This window comes from Agelaius tricolor, unplaced genomic scaffold (genome assembly GCF_023055355.1).
Source record: "Agelaius tricolor isolate 1412-34295 unplaced genomic scaffold, bAgeTri1.0.p SCAF_3, whole genome shotgun sequence".
Classification (NCBI taxonomy): Eukaryota; Metazoa; Chordata; class Aves; order Passeriformes; family Icteridae; genus Agelaius; species Agelaius tricolor.
This window is the reverse complement of record NW_027269263.1, coordinates 19,724,665-19,751,403: the sequence shown is the minus strand read 5'-3', so window position 1 is coordinate 19,751,403 and position 26,739 is coordinate 19,724,665. Positions and strand designations below refer to the sequence as shown.

The 26,739-nt window shown below is 49.3% G+C and overlaps 2 protein-coding genes across 3 annotated transcripts in view; both read left to right on the top strand.

The window, feature by feature from the left end:
* Nucleotides 1-159: 159 nt before the first annotated feature.
* CSNK1E (casein kinase 1 epsilon) lies at nucleotides 160-23,817 on the top strand. The gene is made up of 11 exons (XM_071422860.1): nucleotides 160-430; nucleotides 4,528-4,615; nucleotides 10,938-11,048; nucleotides 11,213-11,361; nucleotides 12,056-12,284; nucleotides 18,541-18,711; nucleotides 20,197-20,345; nucleotides 20,858-21,050; nucleotides 21,155-21,294; nucleotides 21,679-21,744; nucleotides 22,282-23,817. The coding sequence occupies exons 2-10, from the start codon at nucleotides 4,540-4,542 to the stop codon at nucleotides 21,709-21,711; spliced, it is 1,251 nt and encodes a 416-aa protein (XP_071278961.1). The 5' UTR covers nucleotides 160-430; nucleotides 4,528-4,539; the 3' UTR covers nucleotides 21,712-21,744; nucleotides 22,282-23,817.
* Nucleotides 23,818-25,537: 1,720 nt separating this feature from the next.
* TMEM184B (transmembrane protein 184B) overlaps nucleotides 25,538-26,739 on the top strand; it is a 30,235-nt gene continuing 29,033 nt past the window's right edge. For both annotated transcript variants that reach the window (XM_071422859.1, XM_071422856.1), the window contains exon 1: nucleotides 25,538-25,670. The gene's annotated coding sequence lies outside the window, so the exon portion shown is untranslated. The remainder of the gene's footprint in view (nucleotides 25,671-26,739) is intronic.

Below are 26,739 nucleotides of genomic sequence, written 5' to 3'. Positions count from 1 at the left end.
GGTCGCGGCCCCCAAAACCGAGCCCGTGTGTACCTGCCCCGCTTGCCGGAGCTGAGGGACGGCGGCGGGGAAGGCGGCGGGGAAGGCGTCGGGAGCGGCGGCGGTTGCGCCTTTAACGGCAGGCGGAGGAGGAGGCGGAGGAGGAGGAGGGCCGGGGCTTCGTTGGGTGACATCAGTGGGTTTGGCTCCGGGGCTCAATGGAAACTGGGTGAGCGCCGGGCTGTGCCGAGCACACGCCGGCTGGAGGGGACGGCGAGCGGGCGGGAGGCGGCAGGCAGCGCCGCGCCGCGCCGAGCCGAGCGAAGGAGGGACGCGCCGGGCACGGCCGCCACCAGCCCTCCCCAATCCTCCGTCATCCTCCCCGCCGCGGCCGCCTGGCCCCCTGACAGCCGGCGGAGCAGCATCCCCACACGGCCCCCTTCCCGTCAGGGTGGGTATGGGGGGCGCCCGCCCGCATCTTGGGGCGCAAACCCCGGGGGAAAGGCGGCCCCTCCGGCTCTTTGTGTGCGCGGAGGGAGGGGGAGGGGGCGGGGGAGGGGAGGGCAGGGCGCGATGCGCCGGGCCGGGGGGGCGCGGGGGACAAAAGCCCTTTGTGGGGGCGCGGAGAGGGGGTCGCCCCCTCCGCCACCGGCAGACTTTTGGGGGGGGGGGGTTCCCCTTTCTCCCCTTTCTCCGCCTGCCGGGGCCCTGCCTGGCTGCCGGCGGGGCCGGGCGGGGACGGGGGTGCCGTGTGCTCTCGGCGGGGGTCTGCGGGGCTCCGGTGGGGGGCCGCCCCCCGGGGGATCGAGCCCCCCACTCCTTCCGTTCGCTGATGCTCTTGGCCTCCCTCCCCGGCCCCCCTCATCGCCTCTTTCGGGGGAGAAGCGGTGTCTGCGTTTGGGGGGACTGTGGGGTCGATGTTTCCTCTTGTGGGGGGCGGTAGGGGCGGGGGTCAATGGCCGAGGCCGGTTGCGAGTGGGGGGACGAGGAGAAGTTCAGCGCCGTTCCCGGGGGTGGCAGCTTTTTGTTACCTACCCGGAAAAATAACAGCCCGGGTACGGCTGTCTTCGCGTAGTGTTTGCCTGTAGGGGGTGGGGGTGTAAGGGACACATTTATTATTATATTTTATGGTGTGTGTCCCCCCCTTTCCTGTTTTCCTGTTGTGGCTATTTCTTCCTCAAATGTAGTTCAAATGCTCTGTGCTTGGGGTTTCTTTTCTCCCCCCATCTTATTTGCTGATCTCCTTTCTGTAAGTGTCTAAGGGTCCGGAGGGGATTGGTGTTTTGCATTTCAATCAAAATGTATTTTTTTCTCTTTTTTCCTTCACATTTTTAAGCCAGTTCAAATTACTGTTTTCCCAGCCTATCCTTTTTCCCCTTCAGACAACACCACCCCCCCCCCCCCCCAAAAATAAAAAAAAAAAAAAAGCCGTGTAAAGCCTTAATATGGTCTATGGGTAAAACAGCCCCCACTCCCTACACTTCCACTGAAAGCCGGAGCAGTGCTGGGATCGGCAGCCTCCATTATGGAGCCGAGGGTTTGGTTTTGTATGGCTTTTGCTAGACAGGGCATCTTCTCATTCCCGACCCCCTCGGGTGGGACAGAGGTGTCCCTCCTGTCCCCCAGCCCCTCTTGATGGTTCCCCCCCACCTCCCCCCCCCCGATGGTCCCTGCATCGTTGGTCGCCATCGTTGCTGGCACAGCAATGTGATATCAACTCTTATCGTGTGTTTATATAATGGCCTTTGTGCCTGTACGTGGGTATTTTATATTATATAAAAGGGGCTGGTGCAAAATGGTGTGTGTGGGGAAGCAGTGCTGGCGGCTGGATAGTATTATTATTTTTTTGAGGCTGTGTAGTATTGGATATTCACGTATGCAAACGCTCATGCAGAGCACACTCTCGCTCTGAGGTTGTATGTGTGTTAATCCCTTATGGAAAACTAAATGGTTTAACTAAATGATTGCCCTGCAGCCCCTGGGAATGCTGCCTTGGCTGTAGAGTGCAGGAAGGGTGTCAGGGCTGGGGGGGGGTTAAGGCTGGAGAGGGGGGGTGGGAAGGAGGGATGGCTTTCTAAATATTACATGTATAAATAATACATAGAGGGGTGATACAGATTTCACATATAAGAATATATATTTTGTGGGTACAATTTTTTTCCTTGTAACAGTAGACCTGAGGATGAGAAGATAAAAGGCGGAAGCTGTAGATGGTGGTGGGGGTACATGTGTGAAATAGAAGCAAATGGGATAGATGTTTGAACTCCTGGAGCAGTTGTTGAGGGGGTGGAATGTGTGTGTCCTGCCCTCTTACCAGGAATCCAGGCTCTTGCTCTCTGGCTAACTTCAGCCCAGGTTTTCTACTCACACTTGTGTATGTATGTGTGTTGGGGGGGAGATAAGGCAAAATGACAGCTGTGCGAGACCATGATTTTTTTTTACTCCATTATCCTGCTTCCCGCTTCCACCCCCGCGCCCCGGAGCATTTTTTAGATTCCCCTTTGGAGCCTGTTGCTTAATCAGCTACAAGGGCTGCTACCTCCTTGTGTGAGAATCCCTTCTTAACCTGGCTCCTGCCTGTCCCAGAAGGGTGGGTCCGAATTTAGGTTTGGGACTGTGGTGTTGCAGAGCGGTACCTGCTGCGTCCCAGTGCGGCACAGACCCCCCCCCCGGGACCTCTTGCCCAGTCTCTGCTTGGCTGTGCTCACCCCAGCTGGGAATTGGACTCAGGTGGAGGTGTTTGGGGTTCCCAGGCCTGGGTAAACACTCCATGAAGGAAGGAGGATCGAGAGCTGTCTCTTGACAGTGGTGTGACGGGTTCCCGGGGACACAGACCTTTGATCGTTTATTGGAGTAGGAGTGTCAGCAAGTCAGATGTATGTTAATGTGGTTATACAGAACAGCAGGCAGTGGATAAAAATCATGTCTGTTTGCTGCGCCCTCACCCAGGTACGCCTGCCTCCTGGTTCAGTTCCCAAGGCTCTGCCTACATTCCTGGTAGTAAGAAAGTCAGAAATAGCCACAGGGTTTTGTAGACTTCAGATGCCCAGAAACCCACATGCATAAGCAAATGCTAGGTGAGGGGACTCCACCTCTGAGTGTTTTGTGTGTGGTTTCTGGTGACTGGAGCTCTGCTTTCAGGGTTCACAATGTCCCCTGAATGCCTTGATAGGATTATTTCCCTGTACATCTCCGCAGCCCGTCCATTCTTCTTTCTGTAATCCCATCTCCTGGGGCAGAAGAAGCAGCTCTGGGTTTATAGTATGCTCAGAATCCTTTGGCTGGGATTATTTTTTTGTACTTCTGCCTCACAAGGCCATTTCTCCTTTATTTCCTTCAGTGATGCTTCCTTCCCACCAAGCTCCAGCAAGGGAAAGTTCCTCGCTCCCACTTGTAAAAACATGAATCATTCCTCACCTTTCCTGTCCCCAACAGGCTCTGTGTCTGCATTTTGTACGCTAATAATGTGGCATTGCATAAATTAGGACTGTGGCAAATCCCTCTAAAAGGAGACACATTGTCTGTCTCAGGAAGAGATGTGGTTCCTAGAATAAGTTGGTGGCCATAGAAGAGGCAAGGGAAAGGGGGCTGTTAAGATGGGAACTGCTGGAGCTGTGTTTGGCCAAGGTCTTTGCAGCAGAAGTTGAGGTTGGCAAAGAGAACAAAACTCTGTGGCTGTGGTTCTTCCACCTAGTTGGTTTTCTGTGGAAGGTGAATAGGCTGAGCCTGGGCATGTTGATGGGGTATATCAGGTCAAAGGGTTAGCTAATCATCTCAAGTAAAGGGATGAGGAAAGGCCTGAAATACTCAAAGCAAACAGCTGGCACACCTAGGTAGGCAGGAGAGTTGGAGAGGCTCAGGTAGACCAAAGGAGGTGGTGATCACATCAGCAGATGCGTGTGGAGGTGAGCAAGGGGTGTTCCTAGCCAGGGTTCACTTCAGTGAGACGTCTCCTCCCTGTCCCCTGTCCTGGCCCCCGCCTAGGAGAGATGGAGTTGCTTTCTCCTGGCAGTCTGTCTGTCCCTCACAGCCCTTGAGTCCTGTGCTTCACCACCACCACCACCGAGGTGTTGGAGTAGGGCTGGGTCAGAGGGAAACTCCTCACAGGGTTTATTATGCCTGACACTTCTGGTGTCTCACAAGGTACTTCTGTCCCAATGCCAAGTGCTGTAAGGTACAAGAAGCAGTACCTGTTTACAGTAGTGTGGCGTGATCATGCAGTGAAACCTTCTTAGAAGGGTTTTCCTGAACCCCTTCCTAGTCTCTAAGCAAAAAGGTGGGGAAGAGGTCCAATCATGCTTCATTCTAATAATGGGAACATGGGAAAAACATGCTTGAGGGTGTTTTGTTCCTGCAGTGTTTCTTGTTCATGTTGTCCCTGGAAGTTTAGGAGATCAGGAGAGGTGATAGAAGCCATGTAAAAAGTGAAGTATTTAAAGATTTAAAACTACTCAGCCTCTGGGTGAAGTGGGGAGGTCTCTTCTGCAGTCTTACATGATTCACTTCCTGTTTCTGCTCTGACACTGCTCTTTGTGTCTCTTTTCTTAGCACGACTGAACCATGGAGCTTCGAGTGGGAAACAAATATCGGCTGGGCAGAAAGATTGGCAGTGGTTCATTTGGAGACATTTACCTAGGTGAGTGTGAGAGTCTGTCTCAAGGTTGGTTTTCTCAATTGCATCATTGTTTTGGGGTTATTTTTCTTGCCTGTTGGTATTTGTGGGCACCATGTAAGGTTGGAAGGGGTGAAGAAGAGAAGAAACTGATGGAATACTGCTGGTGGCTGCTGGTCTTCTCATGGCAAAGAAAGGGGGATGAGCTCAGCTTTGCATTACCACATACTGAAGACACAGTGGTGGTTGATCAGACTGATTTAGATTTGGACTGTTTGGGGCATATTTGTCATACACCCTATTCCAGCGTTGTCACTTCCCTTTCTTGAGCTTGGGTGTGTGTGGGTTTAAACTCTGTTCACAGAGCGTGTGGTGGAAAGGGAGTAAATAGCTATTCCTTCAAGGATAGAAGGAATACAGTTTTGGGAAGACTAGTAGTGGAAGAGGTGGTCCAGGACCTGTAAGAGAAAGGTCTGAGACAGGAGGTGTAAAACAGGTCAGAGAGCCTGGAAGTCCCAGGGCTCAGATCTGTTAGATCTGTAATGGGATTTAGAATTAATGTCTGGAATGACCTGAGCTGGAAGCTCAGTGGACAGAGCCCATGAGGTGCTGGGTTTCCTGTTACCACAGCAGATCACTTGGGTAGAAGTTCTTCCAAGCCAGTGTGCTGATGTGTAGATATATTCCCTGATGCTTGCCTGCTCATGTTTTCATTGGCTCAAACCATCTGGGGCCAGAGTGGCGAGACTACCCAGCGGCCTGCCCAGTCCCTCCATGAGGGCTGGCGTTACCTGTCTCTGGTTCTCACCACTACCTGTTGTGCTGTGCTCCTGCAGGCCAGCAGAAGGGCTGCCCTCTGCTTTGGTGTCTGCACCCTTTGGGTACTTGCAGGTGGTTGTCATGTGCTCCTTGACTATTAATTTGTTCAGTTGAATTGTATTTTGCTTCCCAGTACATCCACCACTGCTCACTTTTGCTGGTCCTTCAATTTTTTCTAGTTTCTTCATCTGCTGGGCAGCTTGGAGCCAATACTGCTTTTGAGGTGTGGCATTTCCAGTGCTTGGCAGTGGAGGACTACCCTCGAGTGATCTGTAATGTGATGCCTCTGCATAGGCTGCTTTGGGTCTCCTTGGCTTTCCCCATCACCAGCACGATCAGGTTTCAGAATTGGCCTTAATGCACTGTCAGCTGTATCGTAGGAGAGCTCTTCTAGGATCTCCAACATCTTCCCATCCCTGCCCAAATCCCTTTTGTTGAATACCTCTAGTTCAGATTACATTTTCCTGTGATTGTAAATCACCGTCTATTTTCAACCTCTGGTTTTTATCTCCAGTTCCCTCTTGCTTTATTATTCTCTCTTGATTGGTGTTGGCAGCCCCTCTTGATTAAGTGTCCTGTGGGAATCATCAGTAACAGGCTTTGTTGCCACCTTTATCCAGAACGTGAACAAAGATGATAAATAATGGATCTGAGATCCCAGTTCCACCGTGTGCTGCCTTTACTGCAGCCTGTTCCTGTGTCCTACTCCTCTGTGGCCCTCCAACCAGTTAGTGTCTTGGGTGACAGTGCTTTTAATTCCCAGGTGCTAGGATTCAGGGGTGATAGCTCAGACACAGCATTTTCCACCTATGCTAGGGCTTGAAGCATTCCAGACCCTCTCTAGGACAGTGTAAATTGTCAAGATCTTGCTAAACATCTGGGGTATATGTGGGGAGAGAGAGGAGGTACTGGATGGAAAGGCCTGATCCTGTATTGCTCTGTACCATGTAACAGGTCATCCACCTGTGCAAATCGGGTATGGAAAATAGCCCCTGGTGAGGGGGTTGTGCCTGCCTTGCCTGTCACCAAACACAGGAAGCCCAGTGCCCCAGTGTGGTGAGCACAGCAGGATTCAACCAAGTTACTTGAATGCAGTATCAAAGCCCTTGTGATGTTCCTTGAGGTGCAAGCCAGCATGTTTTGAAGCAGTGATAGCGAGACTTGGTGGAGCCTGGGTGACTCCCCAGCCTGGAGGGATTGGGCATGTAGTCTGTGGTGGTGCGTCTGGAGGACGCTGGTGCTCGTGCTGTGCTCTCACGGCCTGCTCTGCAGACAGAAGGACTCATTCACCAGGACTTCTCTCCTGCACCAGGTCCACCTCACAGCTCTCTCCTTTGATAATGGTGCGGACACACAGCAGGGCTTGTCTGTCTCTGAGGATTGGCAGGGGCTGTATGGTTTATCCTCAGCTTCTCTTTTTCAGGGTGTTACTGCCTTCACCTGCTCTGTAGGTGAAGAGCACCAGTGGGTGCTGTGCTGTCCTCTTTGGGGTTTGTTTTAGGTTTTTTGTCTGTCAGAAGGAAACTTGGATTTTTACATGGGTAGACACAAAGAATGGACTGTGTTAATCCTTAGCTGGGTCTTGAAGCACATTCCTTCCATGCCCTACTTTGAGGGGTAGGTGTGCTAGGTGGCATATTCTCCCCCCCATTGGTTTGAGAGGGTGGAAAATGAGATCAGGCTGCCCATGGGCCTTGGCTAGCCCATTTACCTCTAGAAATTCTCGTTCAGAAGAGCAAAACCCAGTTTGCAGAGGAATTGCCGAGACCTTTGGGCCGCTGGAGGGGGAGGTGCTTTGTCAGAGGTGCTGGCCAAGAGGCAGGGCAGGGTTGCTGGACATGTAGGAATCGTTTGGCCGGGATGCACACTGGTGGTGGAGAGGAGCTGGGCAGACAAAGCATGCTGGGACCTGAGCTGGCTGGGGACAGTTCCTGGTGGCAGGCTCCTCCCTTGCTGGGAGGGGAGTGCCTTCCCTTTGTTTCCTGGCTTGTTAACTCTCTCTCGCCCTATCTGCCTTCATCCATCTGTTCCCAGCCCTCCATTCTTCCCTCGGCAGGCTGTGGAGAGGGGCACAGGCGGTGGCGAGTGCGGGGCCTCTGCCTGTTGCCCCTGATGCTCCGGGAGGGCGGTGTTTATTGTATCAGACATGCAGTCAGGATTCCACTCTGAAAAGATCCTGTTCAGCCGGTGACATCCTCTGTCCCCGGGGCCCCGTTTCAAAGAGCTTGTGATGAATGAGCTGAATTTGTGCAGCCCCCACAGCGGAGCGAGACTGGGGGAGGATGTTAGGAATTATCCCCCATCCTACAGTCACTCTCTCGAGTGGCTGAAGCTAGCAGACTCTGCTGCATTTGTCTGAAACACGGTGCTTTCCAGCCTGTAAAGAGAGCACAGAACTGTTGCTTTTGTACTTGTAGCTTTAAAAAAGATGGTGGTCAAAGCATAGAACAAAGGATCAGAAAGACTCCTGCCCTTAAATTCCCTCCTTGCTAGTGGTGGTCTCGATCTCGGTGGATCTCTAGCCAAGAAATGGTACAGGGAGCAGCTTGTAGGTATGATGAGGTTTGGAGAGGAACAAGCCTAAAGAGTTCAGACAGTGACCCCCTGACCAAAGAATAGGTCAGATTGGTCCAGAGAAGGACCACAATAATGATTAGAGGGATGAAGCACCTCTATTGTGACGAAAGTCTGAGAGAATTGAGATTGTTCAGCCTTGGAGAAGAGAAGGCTTTGGGGTGACCTAGTTCCAGCCTTCCTTCCCTGAAGGAAGCCTACAAGAAAGACTGGGAGAGACTTTTTGCAAGGGCACATAGTGGTAGGACAAGGGGAATGAATTTAAACTGAAAAAGGTTTAGATAAGATATTAAGAAGAAATTCTTTGCTATGAGGGTGGCGAGAGACTGGAAAGGGTACCCCAGAGAAGTTCTGGATGCCCCATCCCTAGAAGTGTTCAAGGCCAGGCTGGATGGGGCTCTCAGCAATCTGGTCTAGTGAAAGGTGTCCCTCATGGCACGGGTGTTGGAATTAGGTGATTTTTAAGGTCCCTTCCAACCCAAACCATCCTCTACTTGTGTTCTTCTAGGCCACAGGGTTGTTTCTTCTCTCTCTAAGTAACAGCTGTGTTTGGGCTATGAAGAGTGGGGCTGAAGGCCATCTGGGCATCTGAATTGCATCATCACATTTTGAGAAATCTGAGTCTTCTTGATGCCTACCCCTGCTTTCCCTTTTCCAGCTTTATGTGCCCGCAGATAACACTCCCTACCTGCAGACAGCCCAGTCATGGGTGCATCTCCATGTTTCTCAACACCCAGGGTAATGTGGAGATGAAAACTTATTCATGTTTCCATTGTTCATGTTCTGGGAATCTGGTTCATTCAAAATGCTAATGCCGCAAAAAGTCAGAGAGACTCATCATTGCTTGTGTGTCAGAAAATGTCTTGGGAGAGGGAAAAATTCTCCCTGGGGAGCAGACAAGGGAGCTGCTTCAGAGGATTTGGAGGAAAGTCTTCACAAAGGCAGGGGAAAGAAACAAGGCAAGGAATGCTCTTACGTTTTTTGGATGTCCTGGGTGTTTCCATGCTGGATGAGGGCTGGTGGTTGAACACTAATTTAAAAGGTGTAAGGATACTAGTCCCTTTTCTTACTCTTTTCCTACTTGCACCTGCCTGGTGCTTTTAAGAATGGTCCTCTGGTGGAGTGAAGGGAATGTAGGGACTTGTTTTTCTGGCCGCCACTTTTTAAGTGGAAAATGCCAGCATCTTTTCAAAAGTAAGCATTGGACAAATGTTTCTGCCTCTCAGGATGGCTTTCCCCCTTTCCCTTCTCCTGGATCCTGCGTTAAAATCTGTATTAAATTAATCCCATTGCTCCTCCTTCCCCTCCCTCAGAGCACCCTAAATAATTCCTCTCCCTCCTTAGTGTTTACAGCCTTCAAATATTTGTAGACTGTTGTCATGTCCCATTCTTCCTCCCCACCCTTCTTAGTTGTATCTCTTGTCTATGTTACATATTTAGCTCTTTTAATCTTCCTTAGTAAATCAATCCCTTTAGGCCCTGATCGTTTTTGTTGCTCTCTTACAAATTCCTAGCAGCTTGTCTGTCTCAACCCAGCACTGCAGCATCCAGATCATGTGTTTTTGCTAGCAGGCAGCTCTTGGCTAACTTTGTGTACAAGCCAGAACTCTTCAGCTGGAGATGGATCTCTTTTGGATCCATGGGGGGAAGCAATCCAGTTGTGTGAACATTTCCTTCTTTTCTTTGGTCCCTGGCTGTGTAGGCGGCATGTGAAAGAGGATAAATGAAGAGATTTATCTGCAGTTTGTCCTTGTGGACTCTCAAAGTCTTATCACAGAGTTCAGGAGGCACAAATTAGCCAGACCTACCAAAACTAGCTATGGGATATCTGCAAAACATCACCTTTGACTCTAGCTCATGTTTGGCACACATGTTCTGGAGAAGTTTATTTTATGACAGTGTTCATAAGCTGCTTGTGATCAGGGCTGCTCTCTGATTTGTGTTTAAGTGCAATTTCTGATAGTCCAGATACAAGGAAGGGCTTGTCAGAGTGTGTAAAGCGGGCATGGCGGGGGAGGAGAAAAGCAAGTCTTGAGTGTCATTCCCGTGACCTGTGTACAGATATTCCCTCTTTCCATTTTAGGGTGATGTGAAACATCTGGAATCCTTTCAGCTAGTACAAGAAAAGGAGCAGCCTGTTCCTTCTTTGACAGTGCACTTTGGGACCACAGTGCTGGCTTTTGCAGCTGGCAGCTCAGTTGTTTTCAGAGAGAAGCGTGTGGGGTGGTGCTTTAGTGTCATTGCAAAGTATCTAGCAATGTCTTCGACAAAGGTGTCCAGGCAGCTTAATTCAGGACTGGATTCACTTATTTTTTCATGCTTCTAATTTGTGATATAGCAAATGTTTCTGTGTTGGCAAAAGATAAAGGTATTAGTTAAACCCTCAGGAGAGGGAGAAGCTGGGGATTTAGAAATTGTCTGTATTGAGCAGGTCAGTGCTGTGGAGAAAACAGAGAGAGCTAACATGTTAGTAATGTCTCCTCCTGAACTAATTGGCTGTGTTGAAATGATGTAACTGAGGTAACCAGTAATTTTTCTGGGGAAGAGATACTCCGTATCGCTGCCTGAGGGCTGCTTGGGTTCAGGGGCTAGGTTTATGATCAGAGGGAGCTACAACTTCCACTCGATTTAGGTACTATTGATATGTGCAGATTGACCTTCCAAAGTCAGTCACTTTTTGAGATAACAAGGCAGTTCACGTGTAGGATTGTTGTTCTAGACTGACTTCAGGATCAGACCAGGTGTCCTATTCATGTGCTTCTCTCTGGGCTTGCATTTACAAATGGCAGTGCTGGAAACCGTATGAAGTTGAAGTGGCTGAATCTCATTTCTGTCATAGAGAATAAATTTCAGGGCAAATCTTAAGGTGTTGGCATCTTTACAGGCCTTGTTAAAAGTGTTTAACTTCAGTAGACTCTTGTGCAATCTTCATTTCACTCTCATTCCTATGCAGGAGCCAATATTGCGACTGGTGAAGAGGTGGCCATCAAACTGGAATGTGTCAAAACCAAGCATCCCCAGCTCCACATTGAAAGCAAGTTCTACAAGATGATGCAGGGAGGAGGTGAGATGGGAAGGAAAGGATGGGGCCGGGGGAGTGGTTGGAGAAGGAAATTATTCTGAAGGGGTTTAGAAAAGAAATGATTTGGTGTTACACATGATCTTCTCAGCAGGGGGTTCAACATCTATTCTTTCTGTTCCCTGGGCTAAATCTTTTTCTTTCCCCAGTGGGTATCCCCTCCATTAAGTGGTGTGGAGCAGAGGGGGACTACAATGTGATGGTGATGGAACTCTTGGGGCCCAGCCTGGAAGATCTCTTCAACTTCTGTTCCCGCAAATTTAGTCTCAAGACAGTTCTGCTGCTGGCAGACCAGATGGTAAGTTTCCTCTGAAGCATTTGTGCCTACTCTCCTTTTCCATGCCTTTTCCCCCCACACACTCCCTTCCCATCCCCTCTGCTTGAGAACTGCTGTATCTGAGGCTTTCTTCATTTAGCACAAGTGGCTGCCAGCTTTCTATTTCTTGATGAAGTTGCGGGCCTGGAACCTAGGCACTGGTGGCATTTCCTTATCTCCATCCCTCCTTCCTTTGCCTGCTGCTCGCCTTGCGTTAGTGTTGCACACATAGATACCTTTGCCTGCCTGATGAATTATTGGCACCTATGTTAATTCCCCTGCTCATGCCCTGGGTTCAAGACCCTTCACTTTTCTGGACAGACCTGTTTTGTTCCTGGCCCAGCTAAGTTCAAAAGTTAGAGCTGTCAATGCTGAAGCTCAAAATTTTAGTCCCTGTAGACTTGCTTCCCATCTTTCCTTGTGATGTTAATGGTGACCTTCCCAGAGTGAGGACTGGGCTGGTGAGCAGGGTTAAATTCCATCTCCAGATTCTGCAGCATCCAGAGAGTGTCATTTCCTTGGCTGTCATCACTGATACTCAATGCAAAGTGTCCTTTTCTTGCTCTGACGGGCCAGTGTCTTGGACAGGGTACTATTTTTAACAGATGCAGTTAAAATAAGTTTGTTTCTTACTTGTCTCACTGTTTGTTTATTTATTTATCTATCCCTCCTCCAGATCAGCCGTATTGAATACATTCATTCCAAGAACTTCATCCATCGGGATGTGAAGCCAGACAACTTCCTTATGGGCCTTGGCAAAAAGGGCAACCTAGTATACATCATTGATTTTGGTTTGGCCAAGAAGTACCGGGATGCCCGGACCCACCAGCACATCCCTTATCGGGAAAACAAGAACCTGACTGGCACAGCCCGTTATGCCTCTATCAACACCCACCTGGGAATTGGTGAGCCTGCTTGCTGCTGCCTCTTGGTGGGCCTTTCCAGGGGAGGTAGTATGTCCCCAGAAGGAGAGGGTTGGGTTCTTTGCCTGACTCCGCTGCTGACCTGCCTTGAGATAGTGGGCAAATAACTTAAATGCTACACCTGTGTTACTTCTGCTGCTGTGGTGGCACTCTGAGCTCCTGAAGACAGAAATCATCTCCTGATCTGTGTGTGTGCACTGCTCAGTGCAGGGGGCCCTGTTGAGCATGAAGGCTGTGACCTCCCTGACTCTGCTCCTACTAAATCTGCCTTTGCACAATTTTTGCAGGCTGATTAGATGTGTAAAGGAGACATTCACAAGCACTGAGCCTTTAGGAATATGTGCAGTTGAAACCTGTCTTTTTGACTCCTGAGTGCCTTGGTTAGTGATTGTTCTGTAGCTGTCAGAGCTGGAAGATAGAGGCCCACTGCAATATGGTGTTACCCACCACTGAGGATGGGGATGTGCTGGAAATATACAAGAAGCTGAAATGAGGGGAGGCTTCCAGCTTCTGAACACCTCTGTTCTGTGATTGAGGCTTGGCTGTCACAGGCCTTCAGAATATATGCGTGTCTGTGAACTACACTAACCCAGTGAGGCAATTTCAGGGAAGTAGGGTTCTGCCCTTAACGTGTGTGGTTAGTACTGAAGGGATGAAACTAGGCTGGAAAAGAGTGCTGAGTGTTCAGCCAGGTCTTACACTGGTGATGACCATCATCCCAGGTTTTGTAAAGGCCTTGTGCAGGTTAGTACCCACCAACTTAAACCTCCTGAAGTCACCCAAACCCTTGTCCTGGGAGTCAGCCCCTGGTGGCTGTGAGGACCATATCTGAAAACCTCTTGCAGTTTTCTCTTCTATTCTCTGCCCAAAAACTTTCCAGCATTTGACCTCCTTTCTCTGCTAAATTTAAGCTAAACTTTGTTCACAGTGTGAGGCTTCCTTAGTTACTGTAGGGTCCATTTGGAACAGGCTGACTTGGTTCTGCTATTGACTGGCAACTCTTAAGGAACAGAAACACAGAAGTTGTCCTGCCTGTTGGACCCAGGGAAGTATCTGCTGTGCTTGCAGATTGTTTATATCTCTGGGAGGCCCTTCTTCTCAAGTGTATAACCTAACCTGGGAATTTGAAAATCAGAGCAAGGCACTCAAACCTTTTAAACTAGCAGCTTTTACAGGATTTCATGTCCTCATTCTTCCTGCATTCTCCCCTCTTGCAGATATTTCTCAGATATCTGAAGTCAATACTTGGCCTGCAGAAAATAAAACAATTTTTCCCACTGTCTTCCTTGCTTAATACTATATAACTTTAGATTAAGAATGCTTTATTTATATCAAAATGGGGAGTGTTGTGTGTTGAGAGTGGGCTGTAATCCCCTGACCTCTTCCATGTTATAAAAATAGTTCTTGTAGAGCTTTCTGAGTTGGCCTTCTGTATTTTGGCTTGACCTGCATATATATAACTGACTCTCCATTGAATTCTCAGTCAAGATTTCCACAGCCATGGTAACTGCCACAAGGAGACATGCACAAAATAATTCTCACTACTATGTCTGTCGATTCTTTTGTGTGTGCCTGCTCTGCCTGAACTGATCACGAGAGGCTAAATGTCTGCTTGTGGCTTTTGAACGACTTCATTATTCATTCCACCCCAACTTAGCCCTTTACTACTGCTGCTTGGCTTGTGTGTCAGGATGAGCAAACAATGTCTAAACAGTAATCCAAGGGCAAATTGCATATGCCACGGGTCTGAGTGCAGCCGCCGCTCTCTCCGTGCCCTTTGATTGGGGAGAGTCTGGGTGTGAGTTGCTCTGTGCAACAGGTCTCGGGTGTATTATCTCCACGTTGCCGATAGTTGCCCTGAACGGCATAAAGGTTACATGACTTGCCTGGAGGAAAGGGGGTGGGGGTGTTTGGGTTTCAGCTGGAGTTCCTGTTTCTCAAGACCTTGCCACAGGGTATATGACAGAGATATTTATGAGTTAGCAGCATTGCCATGGGAACCATCACTCAGAATTTTTTGACTTTTCAGAGAGTAAATTCTCTGTCTTAATGTTAACGTTAATGTGGTCTAGGGAGAGAGAAGGAACCAGGTGCCGGGGTATTTGTGTGACGGGAATAGCAAATGAATAAGTGCCTTTATTTGAATTTGCAAGCTAAGGGTTGGGCATTCCGATGTCTGGAGGAAACACATTCTTTTCCTGGTGACTGGGGAAAAAAGTAGGAGGCAAAACTGGGGAGGGTTCCACAGCTGGAGACTTGCCGTTGGGGGAGTCATTGGACTGTGCAGGCTTCAGTTCACGCATTCCAGTCAATTTTCACATGCTCTAGGGATGAGAGTCCCTTGCACCACTGTAGCCTGTAACGTCTGAAATAGATGCCCGGGGTGCCCATGAGACAGTCTTGGGAGAAATCTGATGGTCTCTGTCTGGGTGACAGAGGGGTGGGGGGGCAGTGCCTTCCCAGATGAACGTCCTAGATGGTATCGGTGTAGGCTGTGCAGATCATAAGGCCTCCTGCTCATCCTGCCCTCTGTCACCCATTCCAGATTTTTGCGTGTTTTTAAAGGCTGTTGCCATGCAGTGAGGAGAGAAAGGGGAACTCTAGTCCAGCATGTGCAAGATCAGATCTGAGTATGTAATCAGGAAAACATTGCTTGGTTAAGCCTGCCTGCAGCTGGGCTGGCTCCAGGGAAGACAGCTGATTTCTAGGGAGTTCTGCATGGGAGCAGCATCACTTCGGTAGGATCAGAGTGGAGGAAAACACTCTTTGGACAGGGGGACCAGGAGACAGTTTAGGCTGTAAAGAAACACGTTTTGTCATGAGCTTTGTGTCCAAGGCAACCAGTCCTCAGTCTTCGGTCTTTGCCCAAGCATGTCTTGTCCTGTCCTGCCACTCACCGCTGACTTGGCTTCTGAGGACCCTGCTTTGGGAAGGGAGTGAAGGTGTGGGCTGGCTGGGGGTGGGAGGAAACTGTGGGTTGGGTTTGGGAGGTCATGCTAGGTTGTGTGGGAAGGCGACCTTGTGTTTTCTATTGGAAGGGCTTTTGGGAAGGAGGATGAATGTCTTAAGGAAAATACATTTTTCATAAAATTGGTTTTCAAAAAAAAAAACCCATTGTAGGAGAGCTAAGATAAAATGGAGAGAGGAAGTATAGTGTGGCATCACAGGTCGTGACTATAATCCTGCTTCTGCACTGACTTGCTCAGCGGATGCATTCACGTCACTTGTATTTTTCTTTCTCTTTTCAAACTCAAAGGTGAGATCTTACTTTTTTCCTGCTGCCCAGAGATGCTGTGAGAGTTAGTCACTGATTGTCAGGTTTCTAAAAGTGGAAAGTAATAACACTAAATAATGTTTCATTGGTGTGTAGAGGTAAAGTTTTATTTCTAACTCTTTGCTGTTTAATGTTATCTAGTGTCCTGACCCTGCAAAAAAAGTAATTAAAATATGGGTGTAATAGTAACTGAAGATGAAACAAAGAAACGGGAAGTAGGAACTGTTGTCCTTTACCCTCCTCCAAGGTTTAATTCAGGATCTGGTACATAGGGTTACAGGAAGCAGACTGCTACAATGTTTTGAGGTAGCTGCCCAACTGTGGCCCGTCTCTTGGTACTTGAGCTCATCACGGGTGTGAGTCTCACTGAAGTTGTTTGAGTGGGCTGCAGTGACCACACGTACGTGAGGTGCTAAACATCAGGAGTGCAGTGCAGTCAAACACTTATTGTTCAGCATTTTAATAATTAGGTGTTGTGCTTGCAGTTGTTTTTCCTTGATCATATTGCTGTGTTAAGACACAGTTAAGGTGTGTTTGTATGCACCTAATGGATACTAGTTAGCTTCCCAGTTTGGTTTTTGACCCCTCTCATTGCCTTCAGTGAGGGCTCATAGCATCCTGCACTGACTTCAGGCTCCCTAATCTCAAGTCTCTAATTCTGGCCTTCCCTAAAGTGCTAGGACTGTGACCAGGCATCTGTTTGCAGAATGTATCCGGTTCTGGATGGCATTGGTGGCTGTGCTCAAAAGTGCTGTGCTTCACACAAGTGGAGGTGTGTTATTCAGCCTGCCCTAAGCAGTTTGGAGTTCAAGCAGGATTTTGGAGGCGACATCCTGATTTATTCCTGAAAGGCTGATTTGCTTGTTCAGTAGGTTTCTCTGGTTCCTGCCCTGCCTTTCCCTACTCCTCTGAGGGGAACCACCACGCTCTAGTCAAGCAGCCACAGCTAGAGGTGATAAAGCTTCAGCATGGATATGTCAAGGGCTGGCAAGACTGCAGGACTGAGGTTATCCTTGTCTCTTGTGCTTTCAAGCCCTGGGTGTGTGTTCTGACTCCATTTCCACATGCCTCCTGTCTAAGGATGTAGGTCATTAGCCAATATTGTTTAGTTTTGTTTATTTGATATGCATGGTGAGTAATCGCAGCCCTCTGAGAGTACACGTATCCCAACCTTAGGCTAAATGCAAAACTGGGTTTCTTTTCTCTGTTCCTGTCATTGCATCTAAGTATCTCCCAGACAGTCATGTAATTATCTTTGGCAGTAGCCTGATAAGATTAGGAAGTATTAGCCCCTTTAAAGTGGGCAACTTGAGACAGTAAGTTAGTGAGGTCAAAAAATGCTGTCATTTCTGCATGCTCAAAGTAAGACACTTTGGGAATCTGCAGGGCTGCTTTCTCCTCTACTGTCTTGGAATGTGGCATTTTTGTGGTGTTTCATGTGCTTTGACCCAAATGATCTCTCCTATCAGTTATGGAGTGATGAGACCCTCCTGTCCTTCTGCAACCACAGTACTTTTTTCCCCCCTCAACAGTTTTAACTTGCCTAGCCCTGAGTTCTCAAAACAACTAGGAGGTTGTGAGAGAGATTCACAAGGAAGGAGCCTTGTGACCCACAGCTTGTGTTGTTACATGAGGATATGTGTATCTGTGACCTGCTACAGCTACTCTTTTGTCATGATTCAGCTCAGCTAACAGAAAAAAGAGATAGTTGTAGTGACCTACTGGCCTTTGAATGGGGCAGGTGGTAGCATGTATCTGATACTGACAGCTCACAGACTGGTATATAATCTGCAACATCTTCCAGGATGTGGCACTGAAACCAGCAAAATGTGCTGTAGTAAATTAATCTAATAGATGGAGCTCTTTAGTCTTTCCTCTATCCCTATGCTCTCCCTTAAGCCATATTTTGCCTTCTTGTTATCTGTTTCAGTTGTTCTTCTGGAGATGTAAAGTACTTTCTCCAAAGTGTTTATTTTATTTGGGAGGGAAACAAGAACAAGACAATCTTGGCAAGATTTATAGATGAATTTGCAAGCAATGTTGGAGGAGTTGGGAGGAGTTAACCAGGCAATATTTGCAGTTGTTGAGATTCTGCATCAAGTCCTTCTTGAGCTAGCTTTAAACTTTAAAATGGCTTGGCTATTCCAGAGAACAAGGTCAATGTGAAATGTTGGGGGCTTTTTTTGTGAGCCAGTTTCTTTTGTTTCATAAGTAAGCATCTAAATATAGGTCCTTCCAATGGCATCTTATGGGCAACCCTTGGTCTAAGTAGAGTTGGTAGTGATGCCAGTTACACAGTCATTCCTCATTTGGAGGGGAATTTTTTCTTCAAAGTGTGTCCCTTTCCTCCACAGCTTGAAAAATGTCACCAAGCTGGAAAGGCATCTTTGCGCATTACATGTTAGGCTTCTACCATCAACAAAGTTGTTTACTACAAGAAGGGGTCCCTAGTTCCTTGTTTCTGCCCTGCTTAAAGACTGTCAGCAGTTTAATTAGAAGATGTGTTTGAAAGGGCTGTGTTGGACTTACCTCTGTTAGCTTTGTCTATCTGTGACTACCTCTGTCATGACTAATCCCTGGACTGAAGAATCATTCTGGGTGGGGAAGTGTAGGTGCCCTTCCTCTGGGACTGGGAAGAGCAAAGTAGGCAGGGTTGCTGCAGCAGTTCTTGAGATGTGAAATTCTTGTGTGAATTAGGGCTTGTCCAAGTGAGGAGGTAGTCAGAGTCATTAGTTATGAAGTGGGTTGGGCTGTATGGGGAGAGGAGCACCTTAACTCTTGTAGTATGACCATCATCACAGGAATTTGCTATGGAATGTCTTCTACAAGTTTGTCTATCTATAGAAATCTACCAGAAAAGTGAGAGGGTTGGTTTTTCCATTCAGTGTTCACCGCCAGAGCTATGTGATTGCCAAAGCAGTTTTGTTTGCTGCTCACTCCTTGCCCCTTTGTAACTTCTCACAGAACAAAGTCGCCGTGATGACCTGGAGAGCCTTGGTTATGTGCTCATGTATTTCAACCTGGGCTCGCTGCCCTGGCAGGGCCTCAAGGCTGCCACCAAGCGCCAAAAGTACGAGAGGATCAGCGAGAAAAAGATGTCGACGCCCATCGAGGTGCTCTGCAAAGGGTACCCTTGTAAGTGCTCTCATCTTGATGGCTGTCTTGTCTGCTGCTTGGCTTGTTCACCTGCTGAAAACCCCTGGAATCCTGAATCCTAAAGAGCAGTGCCAATGCCCCAGACCAGGATGTGCTGCTGACATGGATGATGAGAAGGATAACGGAGTGGTCGTGGTACAGTTTGGGTTCAGAAGTGGGAAGTGTGTTTTTGTGGACAGTCAAACCTTGCATTAGTAAGGGCATGGGAGTGCTGAGAGGGGGGGATCTTCAGGATCTGGTGAGCATTTTAAAGGAGGAGGGTGGACATTGAGCTGAGAACATATGCTGCTGATGATGAATTTTTACTGTTAATTGGGGAGTCCCAGGAATAACCACGCCATAAAGTGGCAAATGCAGTTCTTTGTAAGTAAACATGGAGTAATGTATGTTAGAACAGAGAGAAGTCTTGGTCCTCAGGTCACATGCACAATAGTAGGCTCTGGCTGACCAGTGCCATTCACCAATGAGCTATTCTCTGAAAACATCAGCTTTGTGCTCGGTGGCTGCTGAGGAAAGGGAGCATTAGGAATTACTAGGAAAGGATCCCAAACAGTGTGCATAAACCCATGGCCCACTTGCTCCTTGCATGCACTGTGTAGGTCTGGTCCATCCCTCTGTTTCACAAAGGATATGGTATAACTGAGGAAAGGGCCAAAAGCGTGACCAGAGGTGAGCTGATTTCTGTCCAAGTAATGAGTCTGCTGGAAAAAGAGGTGGATAGAGAGATGGTAGAAGTCTACTCTCTGGCTATGCCTACAGAAGTTTGGATGGGAGCTGATTATTTAGTAGCCCCAGTTTTTGTATTGGAAGAGAAACAATGCTGGTTTCTGCCAGCTTTAAAACAAAAGGATGTGGTTCTTCACACAGCCAGTGTGGAGACCTGTGGAACTCCTTCCCAGAAGATGTTGTGGATACTTAAATCTTACAGGACTTGGAGGAGAGACGGGACAAGTATGTGGAAGAGAGATCGTGTGAGGATTACTAAAGAGTTAGGAACTACATCCAGATCAGGAGGTTCCTGGAGCTGAAAGTAGGTGATGGGCTAATGTCAGTGGAAGTATCAGATGTGTCTGCCCCACTCTTTCTCCTCTCATCTACTTCTGACCACTGTTTACAACTGGCTACTGAGCTAGGAGGACTTCTGTTCAGAGTTGAATTTCCCAAAACTCGTCTCCAGCTCTTCTTTAGGCCTGCCTTCCTTCAGCAGGCACTGTGACTTGCTAGGTCTTGCTTGGAGAAGCCGACAGACAAAGATGCATAACATTTTCTCTGGTAAAAAGAGAGATGGGGTCCTTTTGGTGGCCAAAGCAGTGCCACCAGCAGGCTCAGTCTGTGTTACACAGCTCTGTGTTTGTGCTGTCCTGGTCCAGCAAGCCGCTGCCAAAGGGCTGCAGCAGCTCCATGGTGGGAGCAGAGAGGTTGGATGGCAAACCACAGCCATCAGCTGTTCTCTGCTCTTTCCAGCTGAGTTCTCAACATACCTCAACTTCTGCCGTTCACTGAGGTTTGACGATAAACCTGACTACTCATACCTGCGGCAACTCTTCCGCAACCTCTTCCACCGCCAAGGCTTCTCCTATGACTACGTCTTTGACTGGAACATGCTTAAATTTGTGAGTGTGTTTGGCAAAAGGGCTGGACCAGGGTTGGTTTGTATCATGGAGATGGGGGAGGAAGATTGGAAACTGCCTGCTGTCTGTGCTTAGCCCTGGTGAGCAGCCTGAGCAAAGGGACCAGGCAGAGTGAAAAAGAGGCAGAGTTGTTTGGTGTATCACTAACTGGGGGCATAGTTACTGTGGTATTAGTGAGTGTGTCTGATGGAGCACTTGTGTCAGTAAATGTGTAGCTAGAGGTGGGTAGAGATAGTTTTTTGGGAGAGAGCTATATTTGTAGCTGGGACACAGAGGTGGATTGTAATAACAGCTGTAGTTCATATGCTTTCTTATCTGTTTTGTTTTGGAATAGAATGAGGTCCCTTCTTGGTGCAATGGAAGGTGGTGGGGGAAGTTTTGGGGATGGAGCTCCACTTCCTCGGCATGATGGAGCAATATGTGTTTTTTCTCCGGGGCTGCTGCTGTCTCTCCTGCCTGATAGCCATGTGTGGTGTGGGGGTTTCTCTACTCAGGGAGCAGCCCGGAACCCTGAGGATATGGATCGGGAGCGGCGAGAGCACGAGCGGGAGGAGAGGATGGGGCAGCTCCGAGGGTCAGCCACACGAGCACTGCCCCCTGGCCCACCTGCCGGAGCCACTGCCAACCGTCTCCGCAATGTCACCGAGCCCATGGCCTCCACCCCCACCTCCCGAATCCAGCAGTCTGGTGAGGAGGGTGGGAGAGCTGGGGGAGGGTGCCACCCCTGTTGTTGGCTGGAAACCAAAGCTATTGACTGATATTCTTGTCTCAACATTTCTCTGCCCCAACAGGCAACACGTCCCCCAGAGCAATCTCAAGAGTGGACAGGGAGCGAAAGGTCAGCATGAGGTTACACCGAGGAGCTCCTGCCAATGTCTCCTCATCTGACCTCACAGGGCGGCAAGAAGTGTCACGGATTTCAGCATCACAGGTGAGTTCCTGCTGCAGTGTTCCTGGCCTTGGCCTGGATGTCCCAGGTCTACAGGCCCCAGAGCAGTTTTTGCCTGATTTGCTGGAGCCGACATGAGCTGGAAGCTTCTGGTGTGGTGAGGGGAGTGGTACCGAGTTACACCCTTGCTCTTCTGTTATGTATTTTCTGGAGGCCATGCTGAGTACTGCCATTTTAGCTCTCTGCTTTGCTTGGAGTAAGCCTTCATTTTGCTGTCTTCCAGACCACAGTGGTTTGGAGAAGCAAAGCAGTAAACTCTTGAGAGGGAGGGTGTTCTGAGAGAAACATGCAGCCTCTCTGTTTTGGAGCCTTTTCTGCTTTATTTTTCCTCTCCAGCCCTTAGCAACTCTTCCTTTTCTTTTGTAGACAAGTGTGCCATTTGATCACCTTGGGAAGTGAGGAGCAATTGCCACTGGACCAGTGTTTGCTTAGGTGAGCCTGTACTCATGCTTGGGAAACCCTGAGGAGGGAATTGCTGGGAAAAAAAAAGCCTTAAGTTAAGACTTCGTTGTTATGGGGGATTAGTATATTTCCTTTCCTTTCACCTTACTTTGAGATGTCTTTTGGCTTCAGAGGGAAGAATAAGGTTGGCTGCCAAAACTCTGGGGGAACAGATTGTCTTAGGTGTAAAGGTAGCTTCCAGTTCTCCACGAGGATAGGAAGGGTGGAGAAGGTGCTGGCTGGGGAGCCATTTCGTTTCTTCCTCATGAATGCTTTTCTGGCAGTGTGACAGTGTTGGGGTGGAGGGTGCTGAGCAGGTAATCAAGTGTGCAAGACTTTGTACAGAAACTGAGTGCCTCTTGTAGAGGAAACGACAGTAGCTGGGCAAGGTAACTCTGAGGGGAGGCAGGAGTGTAGAAGAAAGGGCTGATTTGATTTATTACACTCCAGCTGGCAATGGAAGTGCTGGGAAGAGCCTTTACTCCTAACATCTCTTGCCTTTTTCTCTCTTTTGAATTCTCTTTTTAGTGTCTTCACTGTATTTTTCTTTTAAAAAACAAAAAACCCAAAAAACAAACAAAAACCTTAAAAAAAAAAGACAAAAAAAAAAAAAAAAAAACAAACAAAAAAACCCAACAGAATTTCTTTTTGCCAACGATGAGGAGTGGAGCTGTGCCCCCGCGCTGGTGTGAGCCGTTTCCAGAGGGCCGCCTGTCCCTGGTGTGAGCGCCTCCGAGGAGCTGCGACGACGTGGGAGCTGTGTGGGAGCACCTGCGCTGCTCCCAGCTCCATCCCGCTGCCCCCACTGGCTACCCTCAGTTCCCTCTCCTGACTCTCTGCTCCTGGTTTTGAGTTCTCTCTCTTTTTTTTCCTTCTTCTTGGCTATCCTCTCCTGCTTTAATTTTTCTTTTTAATATTGTTTTCAAATCATATGGTTTCTAGCCGTATAAATTTAAACTTTGCTCTCCTTTTTTTCTGAGGGCAGGGGTTGGTGGTGGGTGGGTGAGGTTTTTTTTGGGTCTTTTTTGTTTTGTTCTTTTCAGGAGCCTTGTGGGCCAGGAGGGAATCAGATTCCAGCCACACTTGATGGTAGAAGTCTGATTTTTATTATTATAACAGAATTTATTTTCTCAAGCATTAAACACATTTTAAGCTGTGAGGGGGAATTGTGGCAACAGCCTAATCATTGACTCGGGCTTCCTTTCCTTGGGTGGCTTCTCTGCGGTTTCCTTTTTGGCTGTTGGGAGAAGTGCCAGCCTTCCCTGATCCAAGTGGTCCTCACACACCGAGGGATCTCTTTGGAGAGGCACCTGGTCCCACAGAGGATGGGATTGTTGGAGCTGACATACAGGGAGAAATATACTTCTCATCCCTGCAGTGGGGTCTTTTTTTTTTTTGTCTGGCTGTGCGTGTTTTTCTATTTTTATTTTTTAATTAAAACTTGTTTTAATTCCTGCGGAGAGAGTGTGGGACTTGAGGAGAAGAGAGGGGCGCACAGAAACTGGAGTTTGGAGTTTTTCAGAGTGATGGTTCTTGCTCTCTCCTCATGCAACCCCAAGTAAGACCCACCAATACATGCACAATCCCCTCCTGCCCTCTCCCACCCGTCTCCCCCCCCTTTCCCCCCCCACTTTAGTTGTTTTTTAATATAATTTAGGAATACTCAAGCTGCTTTGTGGCACTTGGGGCTTTGAAACACAATGATCACCACTGCGACCTATGGCCTGTAGCAGACACACTGTCACTGTAGTGTGGAGCCGATGGGTTGTTGGCAGGGCGGGGAGGGTGGGGTTAGTCTTTGTTTTGTTTGTTTTTACCCTTTCTATTTAACACTTTATTTTTCCTCCCTGTTTTTTTCCTAATTTATTTACCCCTCTTACTGTCTCTCTCTTTTTTTTAATTAAAGAGCAAAACTTTTTATTACTTTGTAATTTAAAAAAACAAAAAAAAACCTGAAGAACTTTGGGGGGGATTTTGTACTTTTTTCCTGTGTAAATATTGGACTTTTTTGAGCTTTATCGTGGTTGTTAATTTGAAGTAATAAAGTAGAAAATGATAAAGTGATGCCAGCATCTGTCATTTCTTCCTTTAATGGCCCTGGCATCTTTGCTGGGAGTCGCATCTTACACAAGGAGGCATGGTCTTGCAGCTGAACCTGTTTCTGAATTCCAGGAACAAGTTTGATCAGAATTACTGGAAAAAAAGGCACAGGACTGGAGTGCCTAAAAATAAACCAGAGCTGATCTCTGCAGTTGCAGCCTTGGAACAGGCGAGAGTTATGTGAAATCTGATTCAGGATCTCTTGGTTCCTGGATATGAGCCTCTGGCATCCCATGTGTCTGGCCTTGAGGAGGAGAAAGGGATGGGCCTTTCCACGCCGTTGGCTTTGGGTGTCCGCTGGCTTCCACAGAGGTGGACCCTGGATTTTGTTGTTTTTGCTTTCTTCAAATTTAAGTCCTGAAGGAGAGGGGCATGGAGCACTTAACAGCAGCACAGTGCCTGATGCAAACAGACTGAGCTCTCTGTGGAGTGGCACCTGCTGCTTTGGTGTCTGTGCTGGTGTGGTTTGTTTGGGTTTCTCCTCTCCTTGTCTAACCAGTCTGGCAGTAAAATACTAAATTTTAATACTAATTTATTTCTAAATTGTTGCTCCTGTAGTTACACATCCCTGCATTATCCTGATGAGAGGCCTGTTTCTTCCAGGCTCTGTCAAACCCTTGAAACTTATTTTCAGAAACACCTGCTGGCAATAAATGATGGATCTTGGTGACTTTGCAAATTCTTTTCAAGCCTGTTCTTTGCCGGCTGGTCAGGAAGAGTTGTTCCTTTGTTTCTCTGCTGCATGGGTCTTCCAGCTCCAGGGATGAGTGTAGGAGGGATGGGAAGAGGAAAGTAGTTCCAGGGGTATGGGGTTTTCTGCTGTTACCTCTATCCTGCATTTGCCCTGCCTCCATTTTAAGTATGTTTTTGCTGGATCAGAATGCAACTGGACTTTTTCAGTTGTAAAATAAACTCTCATGCTGTTTTCTGTGGGAAAGCGGACGTTTCTTGTGTATAGGACAGCGCTGCCCTCCCTGCAGCGTGGGGGAGGCAGCAGAGCCGTGATCTGGCAGGGTCCAGGAGCTGTGGGGGTGTTTGGGGCAGGAGCTCTGCCCTGGGACAGAACGGGAATGCGCTGCCATTTCGGGCCATGTGTGGTAGGAGCTCCGTATCTGTTTCAAGATGGGCAAGGGGACTTGTAATGCAGCAGGAGGAAAGGAGAAAATCATCAACCCTATCGCGGGTAGGATGCCGCCTCCTTTTGCTAGCACAGGCGTATTAAACGTTTTAGGGTGTGGTGCGTTTGCTTTCTTTCTTCCTTCGGCTTTGTGGTTTTGGTTTGGTTTTTTTTTTTTTTTTTTTGAGACTCAGAGTGCCTTGTTCAGACTTGAGTAGAGGCATGGCTTTGCTTTCCAACACCTCTCCGCGTGTTTGTTTCACTCGGGGTTCGGGGGAAATCTGCTTGGGGAGGCTCTTCCTGAGGCCAGTACTGCCTTTAGCCGTCCGGCAAGAGCCGCTGGACGGACGGCCGGCCAGCCCTCCCGCCCGGCCGCCCGTGTGCCCGGCCCCGGGTCGCGCACGGCTCCGCCCGCCGCTGCGCAAAGCCGCCGCGTCACCCGCACCCGGCGGCGCTGCCCCTTTAAGAGAGGAGCGGTGACGTCATCCTGTTTCCCCTCCTTCGCGGGCAGTGGGCGGCGCGCGCGGTGCCGTGCGCAGGCGCCGAGGGAGGGCCGGGCCGGGCCCGGCGTCGCCATGGGCTCCTGAGGCCTCCGCGCCCCCGCGCCGGTGCCGGCGCCGCCCGCGGGGCAGCGGGCAGGGCCCGACCCGACCCCTCCTCGCCCCACCGGGCTGGGCCGCGCCCGCCCGCCCGCTGCACGGTAAGACGTGGCGGGGGCGGCTGCGGGAGCGCGGGCCGGGCCGGAGGGGCCGCGCTGGCGCGGGGGTGGCTCGTTGAGGCGCCCACGGACTCGCCTTGCGCCCCGCCTCGGCCCGGTGTGGTCGCTGTTCCCGCTCCCCCGCATTGCTCCTCCCGTTCCCCGGCGTAACCCGCGCTACTCCTCCCGTCCCCACTCAACCCTCCGCCCCTCCCACGGTGTGCGCCCCCTTCTCCTCAGGGCTGCCCCCGCCATTCCCCTCCGCGCACATTCCTCCCGCATGGCCTCCGTACCAGCGCACACACCGCCCACCCCCGCGTCTACCCGCAGCTCCCAGGGCAGCCCCCATCCCCGGGCAGCCCACCCCATTCCTTACTCTCCCTCCTTCCCCGCAACCTGTCCTTGCTGCAGCTGTTCCGCTCTCCCTGTGCACGCACACGCCCCAGCACAGCCCCCTCGTTCCCAGCGCTGTCACGCTCCTTGGTGCCCTTGGGTGGGTGTCACTGTCTGCACGGGTGTGTCTGTCCGGGGTGGGCTGGCAGCTCAGTAGGCTGTAGTAACATGGTGGGCACCAGGTTTGTGTTTGCTGGGTTTCCTTTGGTTCGCGCTGGATGGACTGACAGACGCCTCGTGCATGTGCTGGTGTGGTAGGTGTGTGAGGAGGCTGATACTGTGCCTGCGTTCTCTTGCACTGTAGGTGAGTTGTGGTGGGTCTTGTTCGGATGCTCATGGTGACTCGAAATTGCTTTGTAAGGGCTAAAGTCAGCCTCGGCAGCTGCAGCTTGTAGTGGAAGGACGGCTTTGGAAGAACGTGTGCGTGACCGAGTTCTGATGAATTGTGGAAAGGGACTAGAGTGATTTCAGGGACAGCTCTCTGAAAGCTGCCTGGAACACTCTGAAGCTGTCAAGAGTGGGTGGAGGAGGAGGAGTGGGAAATCTAGAGGAAATAGGGAAGATGGGTTCTGCTTACAGAAAGTTTGAAATTGTTCTTGACATGTAAGGAGCTTGAACAGGAGTAATTATTGAAGACATCAAGCAAGACAGGTTTCCCCAGAGAGAAGACTGTTTACCT

What these genes read in the sequence shown, in the direction of transcription:
- CSNK1E (XM_071422860.1), top strand. Translation starts at nt 4,540, where the DNA reads ATGGAGCTTCGAGTGGGAAACAAATATCGGCTGGGCAGAAAGATTGGC. An exon ending in TGCTGCTGGCAGACCAGATG is followed by an intron (nt 11,362 to 12,055) that starts GTAAGTTTCCTC and finishes TCCCTCCTCCAG; the next exon opens with ATCAGCCGTATTGAATACAT. An exon ending in CTCCCGAATCCAGCAGTCTG is followed by an intron (nt 21,051 to 21,154) that starts GTGAGGAGGGTG and finishes CTGCCCCAACAG; the next exon opens with GCAACACGTCCCCCAGAGCA.